The following is a 24,487-nucleotide window of genomic DNA, read 5'->3' on the forward strand; positions in this document are numbered from 1 at the left end:
ATGTAATGTGAAGAGAGAGGAGGAGAAAGAGGGGAGGATGTCACAGTAATATCAGAGCTCAAAGGGGCATTTCAAAGTCTCTCTGCACAATCCATTATGTGCCATGTGAATGTAGTTACTATGGTAGCCACATAGCACTGAGGAAAATCTACAGAACTATTAATCATTTATAGCGGTTTGAAGAAACAAACCAAGAAAAAAGTAACTACCAAGTGGCTTCTTATAGGCTGCGACAATGATTTATGTGAAACAAAACGTCTCATATTTTCATGGTATTGCTGCTACTATAAGTTTAGAAACAAGCTCCAAATGTAATGTAATTTAGCAAAAGATGGTGTTGTTTCAAATCACTCTTAAATTATCTCATATTTACAGAATGTTATTACAAATCTAATTCTCATGGTTTTCACATTCAGCTAAAATGTGCAAGATACCAGACCAGACCAGGACACCTGGAGGAAATGTCTAGTTTTGCATTATACAAACAACATACAGGTTTGAACACTGATTGTACACAGCAATGGGCCAGGAACCAACTGAAACATTCCTGGCACCCTTACTACACCTGACAGCTGTTACTGCCTTCTGTAGGGTCATTTATGCCATTCATGATAAAGTCAATTTGTTGACAATTTTACAATATCCACCAAATAATGTATTGTATTAATATGTTTATTTATTCATTCAAAGCCATGAAAGTTAAATTAGAATAAACTAAAATAAATAATTTTACTTTAAATTGCATGAATAGAAATGTAAAATCTGGATGCATATTATTGAACAGGAAATGAAGACTGTGTGGTCTTTTGCACACAAACTGTTCTGGATGTATACATAAACTAATACTACAGTATATGTAAATACCTGATTTATGCTTTTACTGTACAAATGTTTACTATGTAATATATTTAATTTGTATTTTTATCTATTATAAACTTTTTTTATATAGCACCTATTTCAAACCCCATCTATCTATCTATCCATCTATCTATCTATCTATCTATCTATCTATCTATCTATCTATCTATCTGCAGTATCCAATTAGCCCCGGACTAATGGATCCCCCACGGCTATCCAATTAGTTCTGAAGTCCGATTACATCCTCGTGCTATTCAGTCTGGTTCCATTCTCGTGCTAGTCAGTCCATTTCCATCCTCGTACTATTTAGTCCAGTTCCATCCTGGTGCAATCCAGTCTGGTTCCATCCCGATGCAATCCAGTCCGGTTCCATCCCAACCTCTCTGGTACTGGTCAGCTTCCTCCAGTCCTATATTATATCTCATGAGTCACAACTACACTAGACCATCCAGTGTTCAAGCTCGTGCTCTTGAACTCTCACCTACCAGTGTCCTACCGGTTCCACAAACAGAAAAGTGTGACATTGATGCATTTTCCTATGTCTGCTCCTCCTTTGCGCTTGCTTTGAGATTCATTTAAAAAATATATAAAACCTTGTACAGTATTGCAGTTCCAAACTTGAATCACTTTTATGAATCTGCTACTAGCTGAGGTATATGATGGAAACTACTTTTAGACAAGGTGAATATAGTCTATTAATCTAAAAAGGAGAGCCATTTTTCTGGTAATTTCTCCAGAAATACAGCACCAGCGCCATACCAGATTTATCATGAGTATTAAAATTTGTATTTCTAGGTTTTTCACAAAATTCTGCACCTTTTCTATTTTTTGTATATAGGGAGACAATGGAGGTGATAATGTAATAGTGTAATAGGTGTACACACCCACGTGGCTCTAGCCACACTCACACAGCAGTGGTCACAGCTCCTCCCCTTGTCTGTATAGGCCTTTGAACATTTTCAGCCCCAGGTCCATGTGGCCATTAATCCAGTGATAGATAGATAGAGAGATAGATAGAGAGATAGAGAGAGAGAGATAGAGAGATAGATAGATAGTTAAATAGAAAATAGATTTTAGATAGAAATTAGATTGATGGATAATAGATTGAATAGATGAAATGTATTAATATAAGATCAATGGAGATAGATAGAAAGATAGATAGAATATATGATAGATTGATATTAGACCGATATAAAATAGATTTTAGATAGAAATTAGATTGAAGGATAATAGATATATAGATAGATTGAAGAGATGAAATGTATTAATATAAGATAGATAGATAGATAGATAGATAGATAGATAGATAGATAGATAGATAGATAGATACAGTAGATGGAATTTCTTAGGCTAGAATGCAATTGGTAGTTCTTCCAGTGTTACCCCTAGATTGTAAACTCTTAGGAGCAGGGTCCTCCTCCCTCCTGTTCTCACAGCCCTCTTCTCTAGCACCTTAATGACAGCTGTATTGTGCTGATAATTCTGGTGCTAATTGCTACTTGTGCTCTGTTTATGTTTGGGTTACTGTATTGTAATGTAATATTCTGTGCACCCTGTACTGTCCTACTGTTGCTGTATGTATGGCACTGCGGACCACTTATGGCACCTTATAAATAAAATTTAATAATAATTCCAAACATTGACTTTATGATAGGTTAATGCCTTTTTGGAAGAGTATTTGTAATAGGTATTACGTCAACATAAAGTAAATACTCCATCATAAAGTAAATACTTGATACAATAAGAAGACCCACCAAGTTGCAAAAGTGTGTGAATTTATTAAGAAGTATATGGAAATTAAATGTTGTAAGCACAGTTTCCCTCTTTTACATATGTTTCTATGAATATTATGTACTTACACTTACTTGGACCTGAAAAATGCTCCATAAATTATTTTCCTACAACAACCACTCGGATCAGTTCTTTTATACACCAGTCTAGAATCAGACTGGTCAAAATAAATATATTATTGGTTATGGATATATTTTACCTTTTGATGTCTAATAATTAGAGATGTGCGCTGACTCACGTGTTTTGGTTTTGGATCTGGATTCATCTTCGTGTTTTTTTGTCTTGGATCTGTTTTTTTAATAATGTTTGATAAGTTTTTAAAAACATCGAAAATAATGTAATTTTTGCAGTCGACTTAAAATCCGAATTTTGAACCACGGGAAGATTAGAACCGCGACTCATATCTGTCCACATCTTCTCAGAAGATCAGACCCGCGACCCGGATCTGTCCGAATTCACGAAATTCGGGTGGATTCAGATTTCTGAAGAACCAAACTGCACATCTCTACTAATAACATACTTCATTTACTTTAGGTACTGTCTATGCAAATATAGTTTGCATAATCAGCTCTTCATTTACATGATTATTAAGTGAAAATGCTTTTATTAAATAGTGTACCTTTTTTACATTTATTTACAGGTGAACCAAGTCCTCCATCTATCCATGGACAGCCTGGTTTGGGCAAGAGTTTTAAGCTGAGCATTACAAAACAGGACGATGGAGGAGCGCCAATTTTGAATTACGTTGTGAAATACAGAAGTGTGAGTATATTATATATTTTTTACCATTAAAATATGGCAAATATCCTATCTCACATTAAAGTTTCACTCATGTATTTAACCTTCAAATATCCTTTGGAATCAAACTATGATGATTAGGTTGGTTTTATGAAGATAAACTAGCTTAATGACATTGCATCATACTTACATTCTATGTGTCTGTTCAGATTAATACATTTACTACAGATGTGTCCTCATACATTATTGCTGAGTTGCGCCAAACAGCCCTTTTCGGCGTGACAGGTCACAAGTGTTGCATACCAAATTAATCACTGCAGGCTTATGAAGCTGTTTGTCACATCCGATTGCGAAGGTGCATTTTAAGGTGCAAAAGATGCTCAGCATAAGTCGAGTCACGAAGGACCTGGTGACTTGGAATGGGATGAGCACCAAGGGCTTCACTTAATTTTTTATTTTTTAAATTGTGAACATTTTAATAAAAGATTTGCGTCATTTTTAAGGATATAATTTAAAAAAAAAAAACTGTTTTCATTGTGTTATAGGACATAACCAGCAGGGTATTTTTATCGGTGGGAGTAGTTTTGTATATATACACCGCCTCCAGCTGACTAGGCTGGCATACATGATTAGTGGTACAATATGCTTTAGTTCTGCATCTTTACTCCATTGATCATATTAACCAGTACAGTATATTATGGTAATGTCACAGATATGTATTTATTGTGTATGGAGAGGGAAAACCCATGTGATACAAATGAATGCACTGTTTGGTGCTAAAACAATAATACTAGATTACTTTCATTGAATAAAATAAATCACAATGCTAATAGTGTGAATAAAGGGCTTTCCAAGCAATATACAATATATATTTATATATATTAGGGGTGTGCACCGGCCACTTTTCATGTTTTGTGTTTTGGTTTTGGATCTGGATCTCTCTTTATGTTTTGGATCTGGATTGGTTTTGCCAAAACCACCCTTCCGTGTTTTGGGTTCTGGGTTTTGTGTTTTGGATCTGTATTTTTTTGAAAAAAAGCATAAAAACAGCTAAAATCACAGAATTTGTGGGGTTTTCTGCTCCTATGCTATTGTTAACCTCAATAACCTTCATTTCCACTCATTTCCAGTATATTCTGAACACCTCACACCTCACAATATTGTTTTTATGGCCAAAAGGTTGCATTGAGATAGCTGGATGACTATGCTAAGCGACACGAGTGGGCGGCACAAACACGTGGCCCATCTAGGAGTGACACTGCAGTGGCAGACAGGATGGCAGTTTGAAAAACTAGGCCCCAAACAGTACATACTGCAAAGAAAAAAAAGAGGTGCTAGATGGAATTGTCCTTGGACCCTCCCACCCACCCTTATGTTGTATAAATAGGACATGCACACTTAACAAACCAATCATTTCAGCGCCAGGGTCTGCCACATGACTGTGGCTGAAATGATTGGTTCGTTTGGGCCCCCACAAAACAAGCTGGCAATTAATGTGTCCCTGCACAAACTGGTTCTACGGAGGCAAGATGTCGTCCTCATCCTGCTCATCCACCGATTCTTTGGATAAAACAGGAGAAAGGGATTTAGGTGTCCCTGGACTGCTTGCAGTCTTAGCCAAAGTTTCTGAACTTGACAGTAACTTTTTATGAACGCGCTGCAGGTGCCGTATAAGGGAGGATGTTCCTAGGTGGTTAACGTCCCTACCCCTACTTATTTCACCTTTACAAATGGTACATATGGCAAGACAGTTGTTGTCCGGATTTGGATAGAACTATTGCCAGACCAAAGAGGTGGAATGTTTGGTCTTCTGCCCAGGCATGACCGTGATGGGCTTTTTCATCCCACGGACAACAACTGTCTCCCCCGGAGCCTGATTTAAACAAACCACATCACCATCAGAATCCTCCTCGCCAACTTCCTCCTCAGTGCCAGCTACACCAGTATCCTCATCCTGTTGTACTTCAACAGTGACATCTTCAATTTGCATATCAGCAAGTGGACTGTGGGTGCTCCTTTCAGCACTTGCAGGGGGCGTGTAAATGGTGGAAGGAGCCACCTCTTCCCGTCCAGTGCTGGGAAGGTCAGGCATCGCAACCACCACCACACTTGGACTCTCCTTGGGGATTTGTGATATCTTCTTAGAACGCACATTTCTTCGCTGTGCTTTTGCCAGCTTAACTCGTTTGATTTTTTTAGCGGGAGGAGGGCTTACATCGTCATGTGAAGCTGAACCACTAGTCATGAACATAGGGAAAGACCTTAGCCGTTCCTTGCCACTCCGTGTCGTAAATGGCATATTGGCAAGTTTACGTTTCTCTTCAGATGATTTAAATGTTTTTTTCAAGGTCATTTTCCTGAACTTTGTCATTTGGGATTGTATGTGCCCTCTACTATGACATTGGGCATCGGCCTTGGCAGACGACGTTGATGGCATGTTATCGTCTATGTCATGACTAGTGGCAGCAGCTTCAGCACTAGGAGGAAGTAGTTCTTGATCTTTCCCCATTTTATTTTTATCTGAGAAAGTTTGGTCCTCCATTTATGTTATATTGATATATACGTGCGGCTAAGGCGCACACAAACAGAGAAAATAATTATTTATTTTTGTTGGAGACTAGTGCACTTTGTGGGTTACACCACCCTTTTAGAAATGAGCCAGCCGGCCCTTTACTTATGGGACACAGGCGCACGCTTGGCGCTGCTCCTTTGTTGATGCACGTGCAGCCACAGTGCACACAATTCACAAACACAGAAAAAAAAAAATTATTTTGCCCTTTGGGTGTTACAGAACCCTTTAGCGGTCAATCCAGCTGGCCCTTTATTTATGGGACACAGGCGCACGCTTGGCACTACTTTGTTGATGCACGTGCGGCTACTGCGCACACAATTCACAAACACAAAAAAATATATTTTTTTATTTTGTTTGGAGTGTACTTTGGGGGTTACAGCACCCTTTAACGGTCAAGCCAGCCGACCCTTTACTTATGACACAGGCGCACCCTTGGCACTACTTTGTTGATGCACGTGCGGCAACTGCGCACACAATTCACAAACACAGAAAATATTTTTTTATTTGGTTTGGAGTGTACTTTGGGGGTTACAGCACCCTTTAACGGTCAAGCCAGCCGGCCCTTTACTTATGACACAGGCGCACGCTTGGCACTACTTTGTTGATGCACGTGCGGCTACTGCGCACACAATTCACAAACACAGAAAAAAAATATATTTTTTTAGCACTTGGGGGGAGCACCCCTGACGGACAGAGCACCCCCTGGACAACACTACAGCACCCCTTTAGGACTGGGACACTGCACAGGACTTTGGAGTGGACACAGCCCCTATGGAGAACTGACTGCACAACACAGTCCAGCCAGCCCCTATGGACTTTGAAGTAGTGGACACAGCCCCTATGGACAACAGCAGCACAGCACAACACAGACAGCCCCTATGGACTTTGAAGTAGTGGACACAGCCCCTATGGACAACAGCAGCACAGCGCAGCACAGCACAGCACAACACTACTCTGCACTACACTACACTACACAGCCCAGCCAGCCCTAACTCCCACCCTCCCTCTTCACTGTCCACAGCCGAGTGAGAAAATGGCGCCAACGCGGGTACCTTATACAGGATCCAAAACCCGCGAGACCCGGAAGGCGGGATGATGATGTTTTGCCTCGATTTCAGATCCGAGTCAGGCGGGATAAGTCGAGCCTGACTCGGATCGGCCTCGGATCGGGGGGCTCGGGGGGGTGTTCGGATTTCTGAAATCCGAACCCGCTCACCCTTAATATATATATATAAAACAATGTGTTGGGTATGGGATGCCAGCACTTGGGATCCCAGCGGTGAGAATTCCAACACTGGCATCCCAACAGGGTTAGGATATCGACACTCGTCCTAACCCTCCCCCCCTCTCCCTACCCTAACCATAACCCTCCCACACCAGTGCCTGAACCTAACCTCCCCCCTCGAACCTAAATCTAGCCTCCCCCTCCCCATACCCTAAACCTCCCTCCTCTTAGTGCCTAACTCTAACCCTTAACCCTCCCCCTAACCACAGTACTTACCATTGGATATTGACCAGATCCCATAATAATTGCACAGTGCATACACATTTAAAAGCATATTAGTTAGGACTGAGTAAAATAAATTGTCATATACTTTAAAATATATTGATCGGAAAGTCCTTTATTCACTCTATTAGTGCTGTGGTTTCTTTTATTCACTTTTTCTCCTGGGTTGGCTACCCATGCCCAGCTGCTTCTAGTGTTGTTTGGGGTGTTTGGATTATACTTCTCTCCCAGCGCCTGGTCATATTTTCCTTGTAATACAGTAGATTACTTTCATGCCCATTTGTGTGTAGTGCACATTTTACCTGTGTAGCATGCACTCTTAAAGTACACACATTATATTTTAATTATCAGAATTGTTACAGTTCAGCTACTATCACTGGAAAAAGCATTAATTTAGTCTGTGGAAGCAAGAAAATTTAAATTTTATGAATTGCTTTCAGAATTTTACTGCCTAAGACATCCACTTCACACTCTGATGAATTATGGACATGTTATTTTATTTTTTATCAACAATGGCACATTTTAGCAATCAATTTGAAGGCGATTTTATTTATCGGTGCCTCACTCATTTTGTATTCCTTGTCTATTCATTCTACTCTATATGTTTACTTAGAAAATAAACATAACGGCTGCATCTGTCTTTTGAAAGTATTAACATACAGCAGTAAAATGCGTTTTGAATTATAATAGCGCCGCTGTGATAGTCACATTATTTGTCATGTTAATTGAATTATATCAGACTGTAATGATACACTAGATGAACCTGAATTTTCTTTGTCAATCAAATACACTGAAGCAGTAAAGATTAATTTTGAAGTCTACCAATTACTTCTATATGCTCATTGATCAAACTGATATATTTATCACACATTACTAAGACAATCTGTATTTTTTATTTAGGAATAATGGTAATTCTGTATGTGTTTGCCTCACACAGAGATTACAGAGACTCCATGTAAATTTAAAGTTGTATGCATCGCTTAATAATGTATTTGCTCTAACTATTCTTATTTATTTATTTGATTATTACCAGTTATTTATATTGGGCACACATATTCTGCAGTGCTTTACAGAGCATATTTGGTCATTCACATCAGTCCCTGCCCCAGTAGAGCTTACAATCTATATTCTCTATCACATGCTCTCACACACATACTCACTAGGGTTATTTTTTGTTGGGAGCCAATTAGCCTGCCGGCATATTTTTGGAGTGTGGGAGGAAACACGAGTATCTGGAGGAAACCCACGCAAGCACAGGGAGAATATACAAACTCCACACAGGTAGGGTCGTGGTGGGAATCGAACCCAGGATCTCAGTGCTGTGTGGCCGTAATGCTCCCCATTACATTGTCTGTGTGGCTCAGAGTTCATTAAAAACCTTTTTGGAGATATAAAACGATACATTCAAGAGATTAGAGACATTCTACTTGTGATTCCGGTCATTCCTTAATTACATCACATATGTTTTATACTCCAAATGTACACAATAATTTTAAAAGTTATCATGTAAATAATATTATATCCAAGGGATTCCAATGACCACAGCACACTGTTAATGCCGAGATAGTATGTCTCCTACCTGAGTTGAAGGGATGTAGAAAGGATCCTGATGGTCAAAATACAGACAGTGGCATCCCAATGCTCCGAAGCCTGACATTTCTACTGGTGAGTATTAGGGTTAGGTTTATGGTTAAGGTTAGGAACCAGGGTGAGTGTTAGACACTAGGGAGATGATTAGTGTTAGGCTGTGGGACGGGACAGTTAGAGCTAGGTTGCGAGAGGAGTGGGTTAGGGTTAGGCTGCGGGAGGGGTGGGTTATGGTAAGGTTTTGGATTTGGGTAAGCAAACTTACCAAAATCCATCAAGATTTTGTTGCTTGGGATGCCGCTGTCTGTATTCTGACCATCAGCTTTCTGACCATTGGGATCCCATACCCAACATGAGTTGAATTAAAGGCAACGATTCACTTATGAAAGTAGATCTCAAGTTCCAAAATGCATTGGGTACAAGATGTCTGTTAGTAATTTAAGCCATTATCATCTTCTGTGGTTAAATAATCCAATCCATTTAGATATGATCATGATGGGCAAGTTTTAAAGAAATATATACTTAGATACTGCATGATTTAAATCTGAATTTTGATGCATATATAAGTAGAGTGATGTGTTTGACTATACTATAGCAGCTTATTGAAGTTTATAAGAGCATGTTGTAAAGTATTATTGCACATTTTAGCTTAAATGTAATTTTGTACTGACTGGGAAAAAATAAATGGTACAAAAATAAGCTCAGTAAGTTGTAATGTTATGTGTTCTCCGGTCATAAATGACCCCTATCGTGCACTAAATAGTAAATAAGAAAAATAACTGTAATGGACAAAAGATGCATTCATTGTTTTGACAGTGTAGCTAGTTTATAATTTAAACTTCTCTGTTACTGTACCTTAGTTTCCTGACTTTTTTTTTCAGCTATTTATATACAATATATATTCATGCATAGTTTTTCTGCCATTGGATATGACACTTATCTGCTGTGCGGGTGTGGTATTTTATTTTAACATATGTGACTGTTGACATTCACTATTTTTACATAGTGACCATGTCAACATTGTGAATGATGACTTAATGACTACATACCAGTGCTGTCTTGCAGTGACTTAAATTATAATTAAATCTAATGGCAGTAGAATAATCAATGCTGCCTGAATATATAAATATATGATGAAAAATAATAAAATAGTTATTGTATGTGTAATCACACTGTTGCCACCCAGTAAGATGCCCTCAGTAACTGGCATCTGATATCTGTACTACTCTGAATCTCTGGTTTCTGTATATATTATATATAGTTTGTAGTTACTGATTTTATGTGACTCTGCTGTGTAAAAAATAAAGGTATCATTGTACCTTTGCTATTGTGTTTGTACTGTGTGATTCACCTGACTCATAGAGGAACCAGGGTACAGTGCGAGAGCTATAACCATTGCCTTTCTTAAGGTTGTGATGGGCAATAGGCGGGAATAAGCACACATAAACTCAGTATATTCACAGAGATGACCTGCCTTTCTACAGTGCTCTGATGGAGATTTGTTTATTGGATATTCTGCTGTTCCTCTGATATACAATATTGCTTTATCCTCTGAGATCATAAAATTGTAATCTGAGGCGAGAGGAAGTCATTGGACTGCTTTGTTCCCTCTCAATGATCCTCCATTAAAACGGCTGTTGTTTTGGATCTCAAAGTCATATTAAAATCCATCCAAATGATTGAAATGTTGATGGTCTTGTTTATCTCCAGTGTTGGACTAGAGCCCCACAAAAAATTATTTGATACTGTAGATATATGATATATCCACCCAAAAAATGCAAAACCCCCCAAACATAGGGCTTTAATTTCAGGGTAATTGTAATGAACTATGGGGTATATTTAATACTGTGATATTCTCATTACTAATATTAATTGGTGCTCCAACCAATCAACTCCTAACTGTCATGTATTTGAAAAATAATACTTAGGAGCTGATTGGTTGGAGCACCATTTAGGATTCGTAACAAGTGATAACAAGAACATCATGCATTATTAAATATGCCCTTATGTTTAAAAATAGGAGATCCACTAAATACTCATGTTCATGAGATATCAAATAATAGAAAGATCACTCAATAGTAAAATAATTTTATTTAGAATACAGTGTCACTTTATTCTGTTACATGGGTGGTCGATCCCTCACTCCCAGTATAAGTTATAAGGCAAACAGGTTACAACAGGCAAAGAGTGTTAATCTCTTCATTCTCATAAATGTGCATACTATTTGCCAATAAATAACCTTCTAGTAAAAATGTATAATAATAAATATAAAATAAAAGCATTTGCAACCCAATAAAACATATGTAGCAACACTAAATCAACAGAATCGGTATGAGATGCCAGCGCTCGGGATCCCAGCTGTTAGAATCCCAACACCGGCATCTCGAAAGGGTTAACATACCGACACTTGTAAGGTCAGACCTTGTGCAAGTGTGCGTGAGGCTCAGAGTGTACTCGATGTTATCAATGGTTTTGCTAAGTATTATGGATGTGTGTAAGGTAAGGGGGGCATCCTTATGTTAGGCTGCATATGGCATTGCGATTGCAATCATTAGCATGTCTTCGCAGTCAGCCTGTGTGCGTAATCGCTATTGCGATCCTTGCTGAATCAGGCCCACTGTACTTTCACTTTACACAAGTGTATATTAATACTGAAGATACACTACTAGTTAAGGCCCCCATACACGGTGCGATTCAAAGTTGGTAAGATGAGTTGTACGATTGCCCTTGAAATTCTGCCCTTTAAATTTTTCATAAGATGTGGTCAAATGGTGTACGATTGATCATTATGATCATAAGATAAGATGCATAGAAGTGTATCACATTATACTCAAAAGATCGTAGATCTCTCTGAAAAACCATCTGATCTGCGATCCAACTAGAGGCCGGTGGGGACGCGTATCGGGGTCGCAGAACACACAAAATACACCTATCTTCACATGATTGGTCTGATCAACCTGTCGTAACTGGCCATATTGTGTAAAAAATTGTCCCGTGTATGGGCACCTTTACAGGTGAGAAATAGTAGACTTCTATTACTTAATCCCAGAGGCTGGAGGGGGAAGCCATCTTGAGAGGGTCAAGCACTATGCAATAAATGTACATCATTTATTTTTTGTGGGCCTGCTTCTATGTCAAATAAACTTGCACAACTTCTTTTTTTCCATTCTCTCTATTTTTCTTTGCTGATAATATACTGTACAAACACAAACTTTCTGTGCAGAGAAATAGCCTCCTCTAAGTCTTTGCTAGCCCTAGGCACATGCCTCCTGTTCTAATCCCCAGAACTATACTATTTCCAATTTTAATACTCTTTTGCCAATGTTACCTTTATTTTATATTATCATGTTTCTGAATATCTCAACTGTTAGTTATTTCTCAGGGGCACTCAGCCTATTTTGCCTTGTAGGATTATGTTGTGCTGCACAAAGCAGCATTGCTCGCAGCAGTAAAATATCATGAACACTGATACTAGGGGGTATATTTACTAAAGTGAGAGTTTGCCCATAGCAACCTATCAGATTCTACTAGCTGATACCCACATGACACTTTTATTGAATTGCACATTTATTTGTACTAATTTCCGCCAGGTGCAAACTGAGCTATTTAAAGTATACAATTAATTGCAACAATCTCCTATTTTCAATTTAACCATGGCCAAAGGGAGCTCTTGTAGATAATTAGTTTTATAATGCAAGCGATAGTATACTATGTCTCGCCATCTATGTTGAAGATTGTATTGTGTTTTAAGCAGTTCTAATTGTCTCATCTGCATTGTTCCTCTATTGCAGCTGGTTCCCAAGTGGGCTAAACATTGCGGTTTCATATTCTCTCCATTACAAGTGCATAATCTGTCCTTGTAACTATTTGTATAAGGCACATAAAGCTGTTCATGATATAAAATGTATTGTAGTTCAAGGTGAACTGAGCTGTCTGACTTTTCCATGGATCTAAGATCTGTAAACCCTGTTACATCATTTGTATTGCACCAGGTAATGGGCACTTTCTATCATTTTGTTCTTAAAAAGAGGAAAACATTTCTACCTGGCAATAAATTAGAATTATACTTTATTCAATTTCACACTTTTGAAAACTGGAAGACAGCTGTATTTACAGGTGCCCTTTTACATCTTGGCCGGCATTGCATCATGCCACGGTACGCATGCCGCAAATAAGTACCCGCTAGCTTCCTGTGTCACTGTCGAAGAAGTCTCATATCCCTAATTAGTTCTACTGTAAATGTTTATATGCTCTCATTGGCTATATGAAGGTCCAATCCAGCTACAGAACTTCTGCCACTGCACAAGTGTGTGGCTACTAAAGGCCCAAAGGTAAGGGACACACCTTTCCGTTGCCTCCACTCTTCCCTGTAGAGCACAGTATATGGCCCAGCCCCCTGTCTAACCCCTCACACTTCTATGCACAGTATTTGTTGGCACTGAAATTCTATGTGCCTCTTTTACCATCCAATAGCTCTAATTGGTTAGAATTGTTCCAGCTGTACCCAATTGATCACCTGAATCTATGTACTGTATATAACCAGCTCTGATTGGTGGTAATTTCTGTTAACATTTCCTCTGATCTTAGCCAAGATTACTGTAACAGATGTCACCATATTATACTATACCATACAATTGGGAGCAAAAAAGTAATAAAACAAGACTGGGGAATCATACTCGCAATCGGACCTAAAGAATGAACCAATCAGACATTTAAATAATTCCTGCCTGCTGTTTGGATTTTTTCTCATTGTGAACCAATTTACAAATCTATTTGGGGTCATATATTGGTGAATTTTTTAATGAATTTACTGGCAAGACATTATTGATATATGCTGAATCTCAGACTTTATCGATAACTCAGCACCTAAGAAGCACTAAGACAAAAAGATGAAAAGACATTATAGCATCGGTCTGATTTGTTCTCCACTGGTACAGTACCCTATTTATTTTAATTAGAATTTCAGACTGTGCCCCATTTTTTGCTTTGGTTAAGAAATTAAAATTGTTGATACTACTACTTAACATACTATGTATGATTTGTTGTATAATGTATTGCTGAATACTTCAAACGACTGAATGTTCAATCATGCATTTACAGTATCAAACAATAATGCAATTTTTAGAATTTGTTTGTTTTTATTGTCTCTATGCACTTTTTATCCTAAATAACACCTGTGACTTCTCCAGCCAGCAATATATATAGGAGGCTCCAGTATTCCACTCATTCATGAACTTACCTTTTTTACCATCAAATAAGCCGTTTTTTATCATTATTTACTTGATGCTTTTTATGAATTTTTTGTCTTTTTAAAATGCTCTAATTTAATGTATTTACCTGATATGTGGCTTTGCATGTGTGTTGCCCTAAATGTTTAGGGCCTTTTTGTCTTAAATAAATTGTTTTTTTAATATATATAATTATGTAATTTTTATGTGAGTCAATTTCTACACATTTTTTAAACAATCAGAATAGTTTTTATCAAGTATAGCAGTATAATACTACATATGTATTGGTTTGCACTTTTTATTACACTATTCTCATAATATATATATTATTCTATTTAATTAATTAATTTATTATCATATATACTAAGGTTGGTTTATTATTGTATTTGTATACCTAGCACATTGCACCTTTATATATATTATTGGGGTTATTTATTGATATATATTCACATTATTGTATAATGCACTTTGGCCCTCATTCAGACCCACTCGCGAGCGGCTGTCTGCTCGCAAGTGGGTCGATGGTCCCCACTGCGCATGCGCACGACGGAGGGAGCTCTGTCGTGCGCATGCGCGAGACCCGACGAGCGAAGGACTTTCCTTCGCTCGTAGTGTCTCATCAAAGGGGGCGTGCTGTCGATGGTGACTGACAGCACGCCCCCTTTGGTGGGCGTGCCTGCCAGATGGAGGCATTCCCAAGGGAACGCCTACCGTCTGAAGCCGGCCCCACTGACATCACTAGTGATGTCAGTGGGAGTGATTTTGGCTCTGATAGAGCCAAAATCACTCCTGGTTTTGCGGTTGAAAAACCCAACCGCAGACTTTTGCTCGCAGTTTCGATGATCGCGATGGTCAAGACCATCGCGACCATCATCCTGCATGCTCGTATATGCTGTGGGTGGTGACCCACAGCTTTATGAGCATCCAGGAGGACAATCCATATTAATGGAGGTGGGCCCTGATTCAGAGCGAGCGCTCTGGTCAGAGCGTCCGGCTCTGAATCAGGGCCTTAGGGTGCTCTATTTCAGTTTTAATATTTTAATTTTTCACATATATAATACATCACCACTGTTATAAATCTACTGCTTGAGCTGACACCCATACCATTGGGGTGTGCTTGTTTTTGAAAGAATCACACTTGGAGTTCTTTTTATTATTATTTATTATTTTTTAACACAAATCATACAAATTCCCAGGTTTAACTATAGCAAAGAGTCTTTTTTTAAGTTGTCGCTGTTATCTCTTAAAGCCTTAATAAATTCCATGCTTTTCCTAAACATACAAGCCTGTGATAGCAGCTACCAGGTTTCCAGATAGTGTAGGACCTGCAGAGAAGTGGGGTCCCATGATGTGGTCTGCAGGCTTAAATGCATTGATCAATCCATGAACCAAAACCCCATTATTTATATATTATTGTGAGTGATTTAACAATGGTGAGTGCTGAGTTTTCTGTTTTTATCTATTCAAGCAATGTAGTCACAAGCCACTTGCATCCATGCAGGTCTGCACCCCAAATCTGGCAGTGGCGAGTGCAGTGGATTTCTGACTTTGTTTATATATATATATATATATTATGGGTGAGCGGGTTCGGATTTCTGAAATCCGAACCCCCCCGAGCCCCCCTGATCCGAGGCCGATCCGAGTCAGGCTCGACTTTTCCCGCCTGACTCGGATCTGAAATCGAGGCAAAACGTCATCATCCCGCCTTCCGGGTCTCGCGGTTTTTGGACCCTATATAAGGTAACCGCGTCGGCGCCATTTTCTCACTCGGCTGTGGACAGTGAAGAGGGAGGGTGGGAGTTAGGGCTGGCTGGGCTGTGTAGTGTAGTGTAGTGTAGTGCAGAGTAGTGTTGTGCTGTGCTGTGCTGCGCTGTGCTGCTGTTGTCCACTACTTCAAAGTCCATAGGGGCTGGCTGTGTTGTGCTGTGCTGCTGTTGTTAATAGGGGCTGTGTCCACTACTTCAAAGTCCATAGGGGCTGGCTGGACTGTGTTGTGCAGTCAGTTCTCCATAGGGGCTGTGTCCACTCCAAAGTCCTGTGCAGTGTCCCAGTCCTAAAGGGGTGCTGTAGTGTTGTCCAGGGGGTGCTCTGTCCATCAGGGGTGCTCCCCCCAAGTGCTAAAAAAATAATATTTTTTGTGTGTTTGTGAATTGTGTGCGCAGTAGCCGCACGTGCATCAACAAAGTAGTGCCAAGCGTGCGCCTGTGTCATAAGTAAAGGGCCGGCTGGCTTAACCGTTAAAGGGTGCTGCAACCCCCAAAGTACACTCCAGTCCAAACCAAAAAAATATATATTTTCTGTGTTTGTGAATTGTGTGCGCAGTAGCCGCACGTGCATCAACAAAGTAGTGCCAAGCGTGCACCTGTGTCATAAGTAAAGGGCCGGCTGGCTTGACCGTTAAAGGGTGCTGTAACCCCCAAAGTACACTCCAAACCAAATAACAAAATATTTTTTCTGTGTTTGTGAATTGTGTGTGCAGTAGCAGCACGTGCATCAACAAAGTAGTGCCAAGAGTGCGCCTGTGTCATAAGTAAAGGGCCGGCTGGCTTGACCGTTAAAGGGTGCTGTAACCCCCAAAGTACACTCTAAACCAAATAAAAAAATATTTTCTGTGTTTGTGAATTGTGTGTGCAGTAGCCGCACGTGCATCAACAAAGTAGTGCCAAGCGTGCGCCTGTGTCATAAGCAAAGGGCCGGCTGGCTTGACCATTAAAGGGTGCTGTAACCCCCAAAGTACACTCTAAACCAAATAACAAAATATTTTCTGTGTTCGTGAATTGTGTGCGCAGTAGCCACACGTGCATCAACAAAGTAGTGCCAAGCGTGCGCCTGTGTCATATGTAAAGGGCTGGCTGGCTTGACCGTTAAAGGGTGCTGTAACCCCCAAAGTACACTCCAGTCCAAACCAAAAAAAAAATATTTTCTGTGTTTGTGAATTGTGTGCACTGTGGCTGCACGTGCATCAACAAAGGAGCAGCGCCAAGCGTGCGCCTGTGTCCCATAAGTAAAGAGCCGGCAGGCTCATTTCTTAAAGGGTGGTGTAACCCACAAAGTGCACTACTCTCCAGCAAAAATGAAAAAAAAATTTCTGTGTTTGTGTGCGCTTTAGCTGCACGTATATATCAATATAACATAAATGGAGGACCAAACTTTCTCTGATAAAAATAAAATTGGGAAAGATCAAGAACCACTTCCTCCTAGTGCTGTTGCTGCTGCTGGGAGTTGTTCATCATCCCAGAGAGGAAGTAGGAACACCACCACTTTTACTAAACAATTGACCCTCCAACAGTCCCTAGCGATGAGGATGAAGTACGACAGCAGTCATCCTGAAGCAAAACGTATAACTGAGGCCTTGACTGCTATGTTGGTGTTAGACGTGGGTCCGGTATCCGCCATTAGTGCAGTGGGATTTAGACAATTGATGGAGGTAGTGTGTCCCCTGTTCCAAATCCCGTCTAGATTCCACCTGCATCCTCAAAGCAGCAGCGACAAGCGTGCGTCTGTCTGTTAAAGGGTGGTGTAACCCTCAAAGTGCTCCAAAAAATAAAAACATTTTTTTTATGTGTTTGTGACTTGTGTGCGATGTAGCCGCACATGCAGCAACACAGTAGCAGCGCCAAGCATGCGCCTGTGTCATAAGTCAAGGGCCGGTTTGGACATCTGGTCCGGACTGAAGGACGTGCCAACAATTTCTGACAAGTCTACTGTCACTGCATATGATACTGTCCTCAAAGCAGCAGCGACAAGCGTGCGTCTGTCTGTTAAAGGGTGGTGTAACTCTCAAAGTGCGCTCCACAAACAATTAAAAAATTCTTATTTTTTTTTCTGTCTTTGTGAAATGTGTGGGCTGTAGCCGCACCTGCATCCTTAAAGCAGCAGCGACAAGCGTGCGTCTGTCTGTTAAAGGGTGGTGTAACCCTCAAAGTGCGCTCCACAAACAATAAACATATTCTTCTTTTTTTTCTGTCTTTGTGAATTGTGTGGGCTGTAGCCGCACTTGCATCCTCAAAGCAGCAGCGACAAGCGTGCGTCTGTCTGTTAAAGGGTGGTGTAACCCTCAAAGTGCGCTCCACAAACAATTAAAAAATTCTTCTTTTTTTTTCTGTCTTTGTGAAATGTGTGGGCTGTAGCCGCACCTGCATCCTTAGAGCAGCAGCGACAAGCGTGCGTCTGTCTGTTAAAGGGTGGTGTAACCCTCAAAGTGCGCTCCACAAACAATAAAAAAATTCTTATTTTTTTTTCTGTCTTTGTGAAATGTGTGGGCTGTAGCCGCACCTGCATCCTTAAAGCAGCAGCGACAAGCGTGTGTCTGTCTGTTAAAGGGCGGTGACACCCTCAAAGTGTGCTCCACAAACAATAAAAAAATTCTTATTTTTTTTTCTGTCTTTGTGAAATGTGTGGGCTGTAGCCGCACCCTGCATCCTTAAAGCAGCAGCGACAAGCGTGCATCTGTCTGTTAAAGGGTGGTGTAACCCTCAAAGTGCGCTCCACAAACAATAAAAAAATTCTTATTTTTTTTTCTGTCTTTGTGAAATGTGTGGGCTGTAGCCGCACCTGCATCCTTAAAGCAGCAGTGGCAAGCGTGCATCTGTCTGTTAAAGGATTACATCGGTGACAGCATCCAAGTAGGCATGTCAGACAGTCCGTACCTGTACTGGCAGGAAAAAGAAGCAATTTGGAGGTCCCTGTTCAAACTGGCTCTATTTTACCTGAGTTGCCCCCCTCCAGTGTGTACTCCGAAAGAGTGTTTAGTGCAGCCGGGAACCTTGTCAGCAAAAGGCGTAGGAGGTTGCTTCCACAAAATGCAGAGAAGATGATGTTCATAAAATGAATTATCAACTCTTCCAGGGAGACCAGCCTCCAGAACGTACAGAGGGACCTGTGGTTGTGGATTCCAGCGGGGATGAATTAATACTCTGTGAGGATGAGGATGTACACAACACTGAAGAGGGTGAGGAATCGGAGGATGAGGACGACATCTTGCCTCCGTAGAGCCAGTTTGTGCAGGGACAGATTAATTGCCAGCTTGTTTTGTGAGGGCCCAAACGAACCAATCATTTCAGCCACAGTCGTGTGGCAGACCCTGGTGCTGAAATGTTTGGTTTGTTAAAGTGTGCATGTCCTGTTTATACAACATAAGGGTGGGTGGGAGGACAATTCCATCTTGCACCTCTTTTTTTTCTTTGAATTATGTACTGTTTGGGGCCTAGTTTTTCAAACTGCCATCCTGTCTGCCACTGCAGTGTCTCTCCTAGATGGACCACGTGTTTGTGCCGCCCACTCGTATCTCTTAGCATAGTCATCCAGCTACCTCGGTGCAACCTTTTTGATATAAAAACACTATTGTGAGGTGTGAGGTGTTCAGAATAGACTGGAAATGAGTGGAAATTAAGGTTATTGAGGTTAATAATAGCATAGGAGCAGAAAAACCTACAAATTCTGTTATTTTAGCTGTTTTTATGCTTTTTTTCAAAAAAATACAGATCCAAAACACAAAACGCAGAACCCAAAACACGGAAGGGTGGTTTTGGCAAAACCAATCCAGATCCAAAACACGAAGAAAGATCCAGATCCAAAACCAAAACACAAAACACGAAAAGTGGCCGATGCACACCCCTAATATATATATATATATATATATATATATATATACAATTTTCTTTTTTACCATACATTTATTTTATTAATTCCTTAAACTATAAGGACAGTAGTTTGCCGCTTTGTGTATGTTTACCCTCACTTCCTTCCATCTAAACTAAAAACAGTGTAGAATTGTACAAATAACAGGGTCGCTACTTAACAAAAAATATTTAAATACCTAAAAAAACCCTCCTTTTTTATGCTGTAAAGATGCAAATTGTAGAGTTATTTACAAAGCTGCAACAATGTGATGGTACAAACATTTGTTTTTGTACACCAGATGTACCAAGATAATAAGAAAGAGGATGATTACAGTGCTTTCCACATTAAAAAGTGCTCCTATAGGAATCCTGTGCAACCTTTGACAGGATTGTTGGCCAAGATGAGCAAAAGTAAAAATTTTATATAATTTGCAAACTTTTACCTAGCCCCCTCAAAAAGCGTCCCAGATGGGGCATACATGTCTGATGTGCAGGGGGCATAGGTTAACGGATCCTTCATCCTGGTCCCACCCTGTGCTTTTCAAAGGTGCAACTCATTTCTTTGTACTGCAGGGGGCAGGGCCATGATGATGTGGATCATCCAACGCCCAGGCCACCCACTTCACTGGGGAATTGGGAGCACACCGGAAAGAGGACAACTTTTTGAGCAGTGCAGCAAGTACTAGTCTGCAGGGGTTTTTTTTATTATTATTAATATTATTATTATTATTATTTTTATTATTATAAATTATTATTATTATTATTATTTTTCAGTTATTTGCTTGTTATGAATCAGAAAATGTACTTTAAGAGCCTACTGGTTTGCAATAAAAAATAATGTCAGGAAGTGTCTTCTGTAATGCTAAGAAATCAGTTGAATTTTGAAGGGGTTGAATACTTTTGTAAGCCATTCTATATTTGAACTCCGTAAATCCGTAAATGTCAGGGCCAGGCACTGGAGCATTGGATACACAAGATTGGAATCCCCCCTACCCCAACAAAGTATTTATCTAGTATTTATTTTATTTATCATACTGTATCTAGTGTGTGTTTGTGCGTATATATATATATATATATATAAACAACAGCAAGCCAGTGCGCTATATACCAGTCCTTAACAGTTGATCTTGTGTAACAACAAGTCCCAGAGTGGATTGCTAAAATGTTGAACCAGTCTCACAAGCTCAATTGAGTAGCACCGCTGATCCACTTGCACTGAAGCCACAATTAGGTTGGCAACTTCCCCATCTACATTACCCGAATCCAAAACAGGAAAAGTATTTGTTGTAAATACAGAGCAGCAAAAGGGCGTGCCACATAGTGCATAAACTGTTGGAATATTTATTAAGCTGTGAGATTAAAAACAGAAATTGACATGCATACCAAGGATGGCGGTCATAAACTACCACAATTATACAGGTTTATACAAATACCACCGGCAAGAACACCAAGCTTCTCACACATGAATCATGCAGTAGTTGATGTCAGGCTACAGCCCTATGCATCAAGACTATGGGGTCTATATACTAAGCTGTGTTAAGAGATAAAGTGAATGGTAATAAGGTACCAGTTAATCTGCTCCTAACTGCCATTTTTCAAACACAGCCTGTGACATGGCAGTTAGAAGCTGATTGGCTGGTACCTTGTCACCGTTCACTTTATCTCCTAACACAGCTTAGTAAATATACCCCTATATACTGTTTAAATAGTGGCTTATATTTTAATTTAATGTACTTTCATGTTCTAGATGAAAATTCAATATTAAAACATAATATACAAATTTAATTTTTCACAGAAAGACAAAGAAGACCAGTGGCTTGAGAAAAAGTTCCTTGGGAATAAAGACCATGTTGTTCTAGAACATTTACAGTGGAATATGGGATATGAAGTTCAGATCATAGCAACAAATAGACTTGGTCATTCTGAGCCAACAGTGTATGAATTTATAATGCCACCAAAACCCAATATTATCGCAGGTAAGTTCATTTATTGTCTTCCAAAAATTTCTAAATCTGTTAAATAAGAATGCTCTGTATAAAATGTTACTACATTTTAACAGAAGAACTAGCATGCTATGCTTTTGCTGTGTTAGCTTTTTTGACCAAATCGGCATTCTTTTTCATCGTTGGCTCTGGGACATGTCTTTGGCTACTGCTGAAGTAGAAAGCCAATGAGAACAGCGTATTTCAATGTAATCTTTCAATATAATGTGTATTTTTGGGCTTAGTTATTTTCTCAAATACTATATTTGTTTGTACTGTACATATTATCCAACCTTAAAATAAATCTGAATATTAAACTACAAAGGGTTAAAAGGTATCCTAAATTCTTATTCTCAATTTTATTTCAAGTTACAATAATCCATTTCTGAGAACACACACAGCTAAAATGTTAGACACTTGTGAAGATTTTGTTATTTTTAAAGTAGTCATGTTGTCTATGTTCAGAATGTTGTCATTAAAATATTCCATATTGTTGACATTTCCATTAGCCTTAGTGTTAGTGTAGCATTAGAGTTACTATTAGGATTTGGGTTACTGATAGGGTTAGGGTTACTATTATGGTTAGTTTTAAAGATCTAATTTCACTCAAAACACATTATTGACATTTCAGCATATCAGTGTCAATATGCTGAATGTCAATATGGTCAATGTTGGCATAATAAACATGTTGACATGCATTGTCTTTGTTCTGTAGAGAAATATATCAGAGTTAAAATTAACAGTTAAAATTCTTTCAAAATGTTTATTTTCTTTTGATGTCTGAACATAGGATCAGATTCTGCAACAGGTTATAGTGTGTCATGTCTGAAGTTTTCTGTTGTGACCACTGTTTAATTCCTAATTTTTTTCTGAATGTTGGTGCTAGTACAGAGTACATATTATGCAACAGGTTATAGGCCCAGACAAACAACATGTCTACCAGTGAAATCTACAGTACAGAGTGCATGTAGGTTAGTAAAAAGTGTAAAGTAAGGTAAAAGAAAAGAAAGTAACTCATAGCTCAAAGCTAACTAAAACTGGCCAGACCCAATAATGATAATTAATAGCAATATAACTTGTTGGAGGTTATTACTACAGACAGATCAAAATTTAATAAACAACAATGAGATAAGTAAGACAGATAGGCTTGGGCAATATAAACATATAAGTTGAAAATGATCAGCTAAGTTGCATAATATATAACATTACTGTAAATGCATATGGAATGCTTTACAGAAACTGCAAGAAAGATCCAGTCTATGCTGTTTTTACTGAGGAAAATATACCAAATGAAATTTAGCAAAGGAAATTACATATAGGAGCATATACTGTAAATGAAAGTCTTGAGACAGTATCCTAACTCCAGTCAACGAGTGAAGATGTGAAATATAATCACATGCTAACTATAATTCTGCAGAGTCTACCTGCAGATATACAGTGCACTGATCAATGCCCTGGAAAAAGGCCTAAAGTGAAATTAAAACTAGACAATAGAACATACAGTAATACATCACTGAATGGAAAGTGACATGAAATAGCTCTTAAAATCATAAATATAAAGTCACACAATAAGGAAACAAGATCATGTTTTTTAAATGCAAAGACAAAGTCAACTGAAGAAAGATTGTGCAATATGGAAATCAGGGCAACAGAGGAAATTTCAAAGATGGTCAAAGCAAAGTTAAAAATACACTCATTGACTCAAGTACAAATCAGAAGAATAGATGATATAATGCAACAAGGGGTCACCTGTTCCATGATTGGAGCATAGATTTGGGAGCAAAAAGCCGCATAAAAACATCTACAAAGAATGTTGCCTGCATCACAGAGAAATAAAAAAAATGTGCAGATGTACGTAGTATCACCATTGAAGCAATTGGGCACCGTGCTCCAGTACAGAATTGAACAATCTGGCAGTGCTTGTAAAGATTGTGCTCTATGTTTGTAGCTTGGAAGGTGAACAAAAAGTTCTATTTTAGACTCATTCATCCACAGAACATTTTTCCAGCCTTCTGGCTCATCCAGGCAGTGTTTTGCAAAGTTTAAACATTGAACAGTATTGCTTGAGTGTAGTAGTTTTTTTCATGCTACCCTCTCATCCACACTTTTATTGCTCAGTGTTTTTCTAATGATGGACTCAAGACCACTTACATCAGTCAGCACAAAAGAGTCCTTCACTTTCTTTGACTTTGTATGCTTTTCTCTTGGAGTGATTTTTGTTATGTGAACACGCCTGGGACAGTAACAATGTTTGCAATTTTTGTCTATTTGCGCACTATCTGCCTGAAATTGGGCCTGATTCATCATGGATCTCAACTGCAACAGCATATGCAGATCGGCCAATGGTGCATACTGCGCATGCACTGCAGTGCGCCGGCCATTATTGCGAGCGCACTGCAATCACGTATGCAGATACAAAGCCATCACAGAGTGAGTGATGGGATGTCAGCATTTGGGGGAGTGGTTGGAAAAATCCAGGCTTGCCTATTTTCTTAAACACCATTTCCAGGGTGTGCATAAATTATCCACTGTGACGGCATTCGCAGCTTGAGTGCTCACTGTGTGCGACAACAGTTAAAATTTCTGAGTCAAGTCAGACCTGC

The 24,487-nt window shown here is 39.3% G+C and overlaps 1 protein-coding gene across 2 annotated transcripts in view; it reads left to right on the forward strand.

Moving 5' to 3' along the window:
- NCAM2 (neural cell adhesion molecule 2) overlaps positions 1-24,487 on the forward strand; it is a 342,401-nt gene that overhangs the window by 251,353 nt on the left and 66,561 nt on the right. For both annotated transcript variants that reach the window (XM_088481682.1, XM_088481683.1), the window contains exons 14-15: positions 3,290-3,411; positions 21,698-21,878. In XM_088481682.1, the coding sequence (XP_088337808.1) occupies positions 3,290-3,411; positions 21,698-21,878 (303 nt within the window). The remainder of the gene's footprint in view (positions 1-3,289; positions 3,412-21,697; positions 21,879-24,487) is intronic.

The sequence above is a fragment of the Taudactylus pleione genome, unplaced genomic scaffold, assembly GCF_031769625.1.
Source record: "Taudactylus pleione unplaced genomic scaffold, aTauple2 ptg000276l, whole genome shotgun sequence".
Taxonomy (NCBI): domain Eukaryota; kingdom Metazoa; phylum Chordata; class Amphibia; order Anura; family Myobatrachidae; genus Taudactylus; species Taudactylus pleione.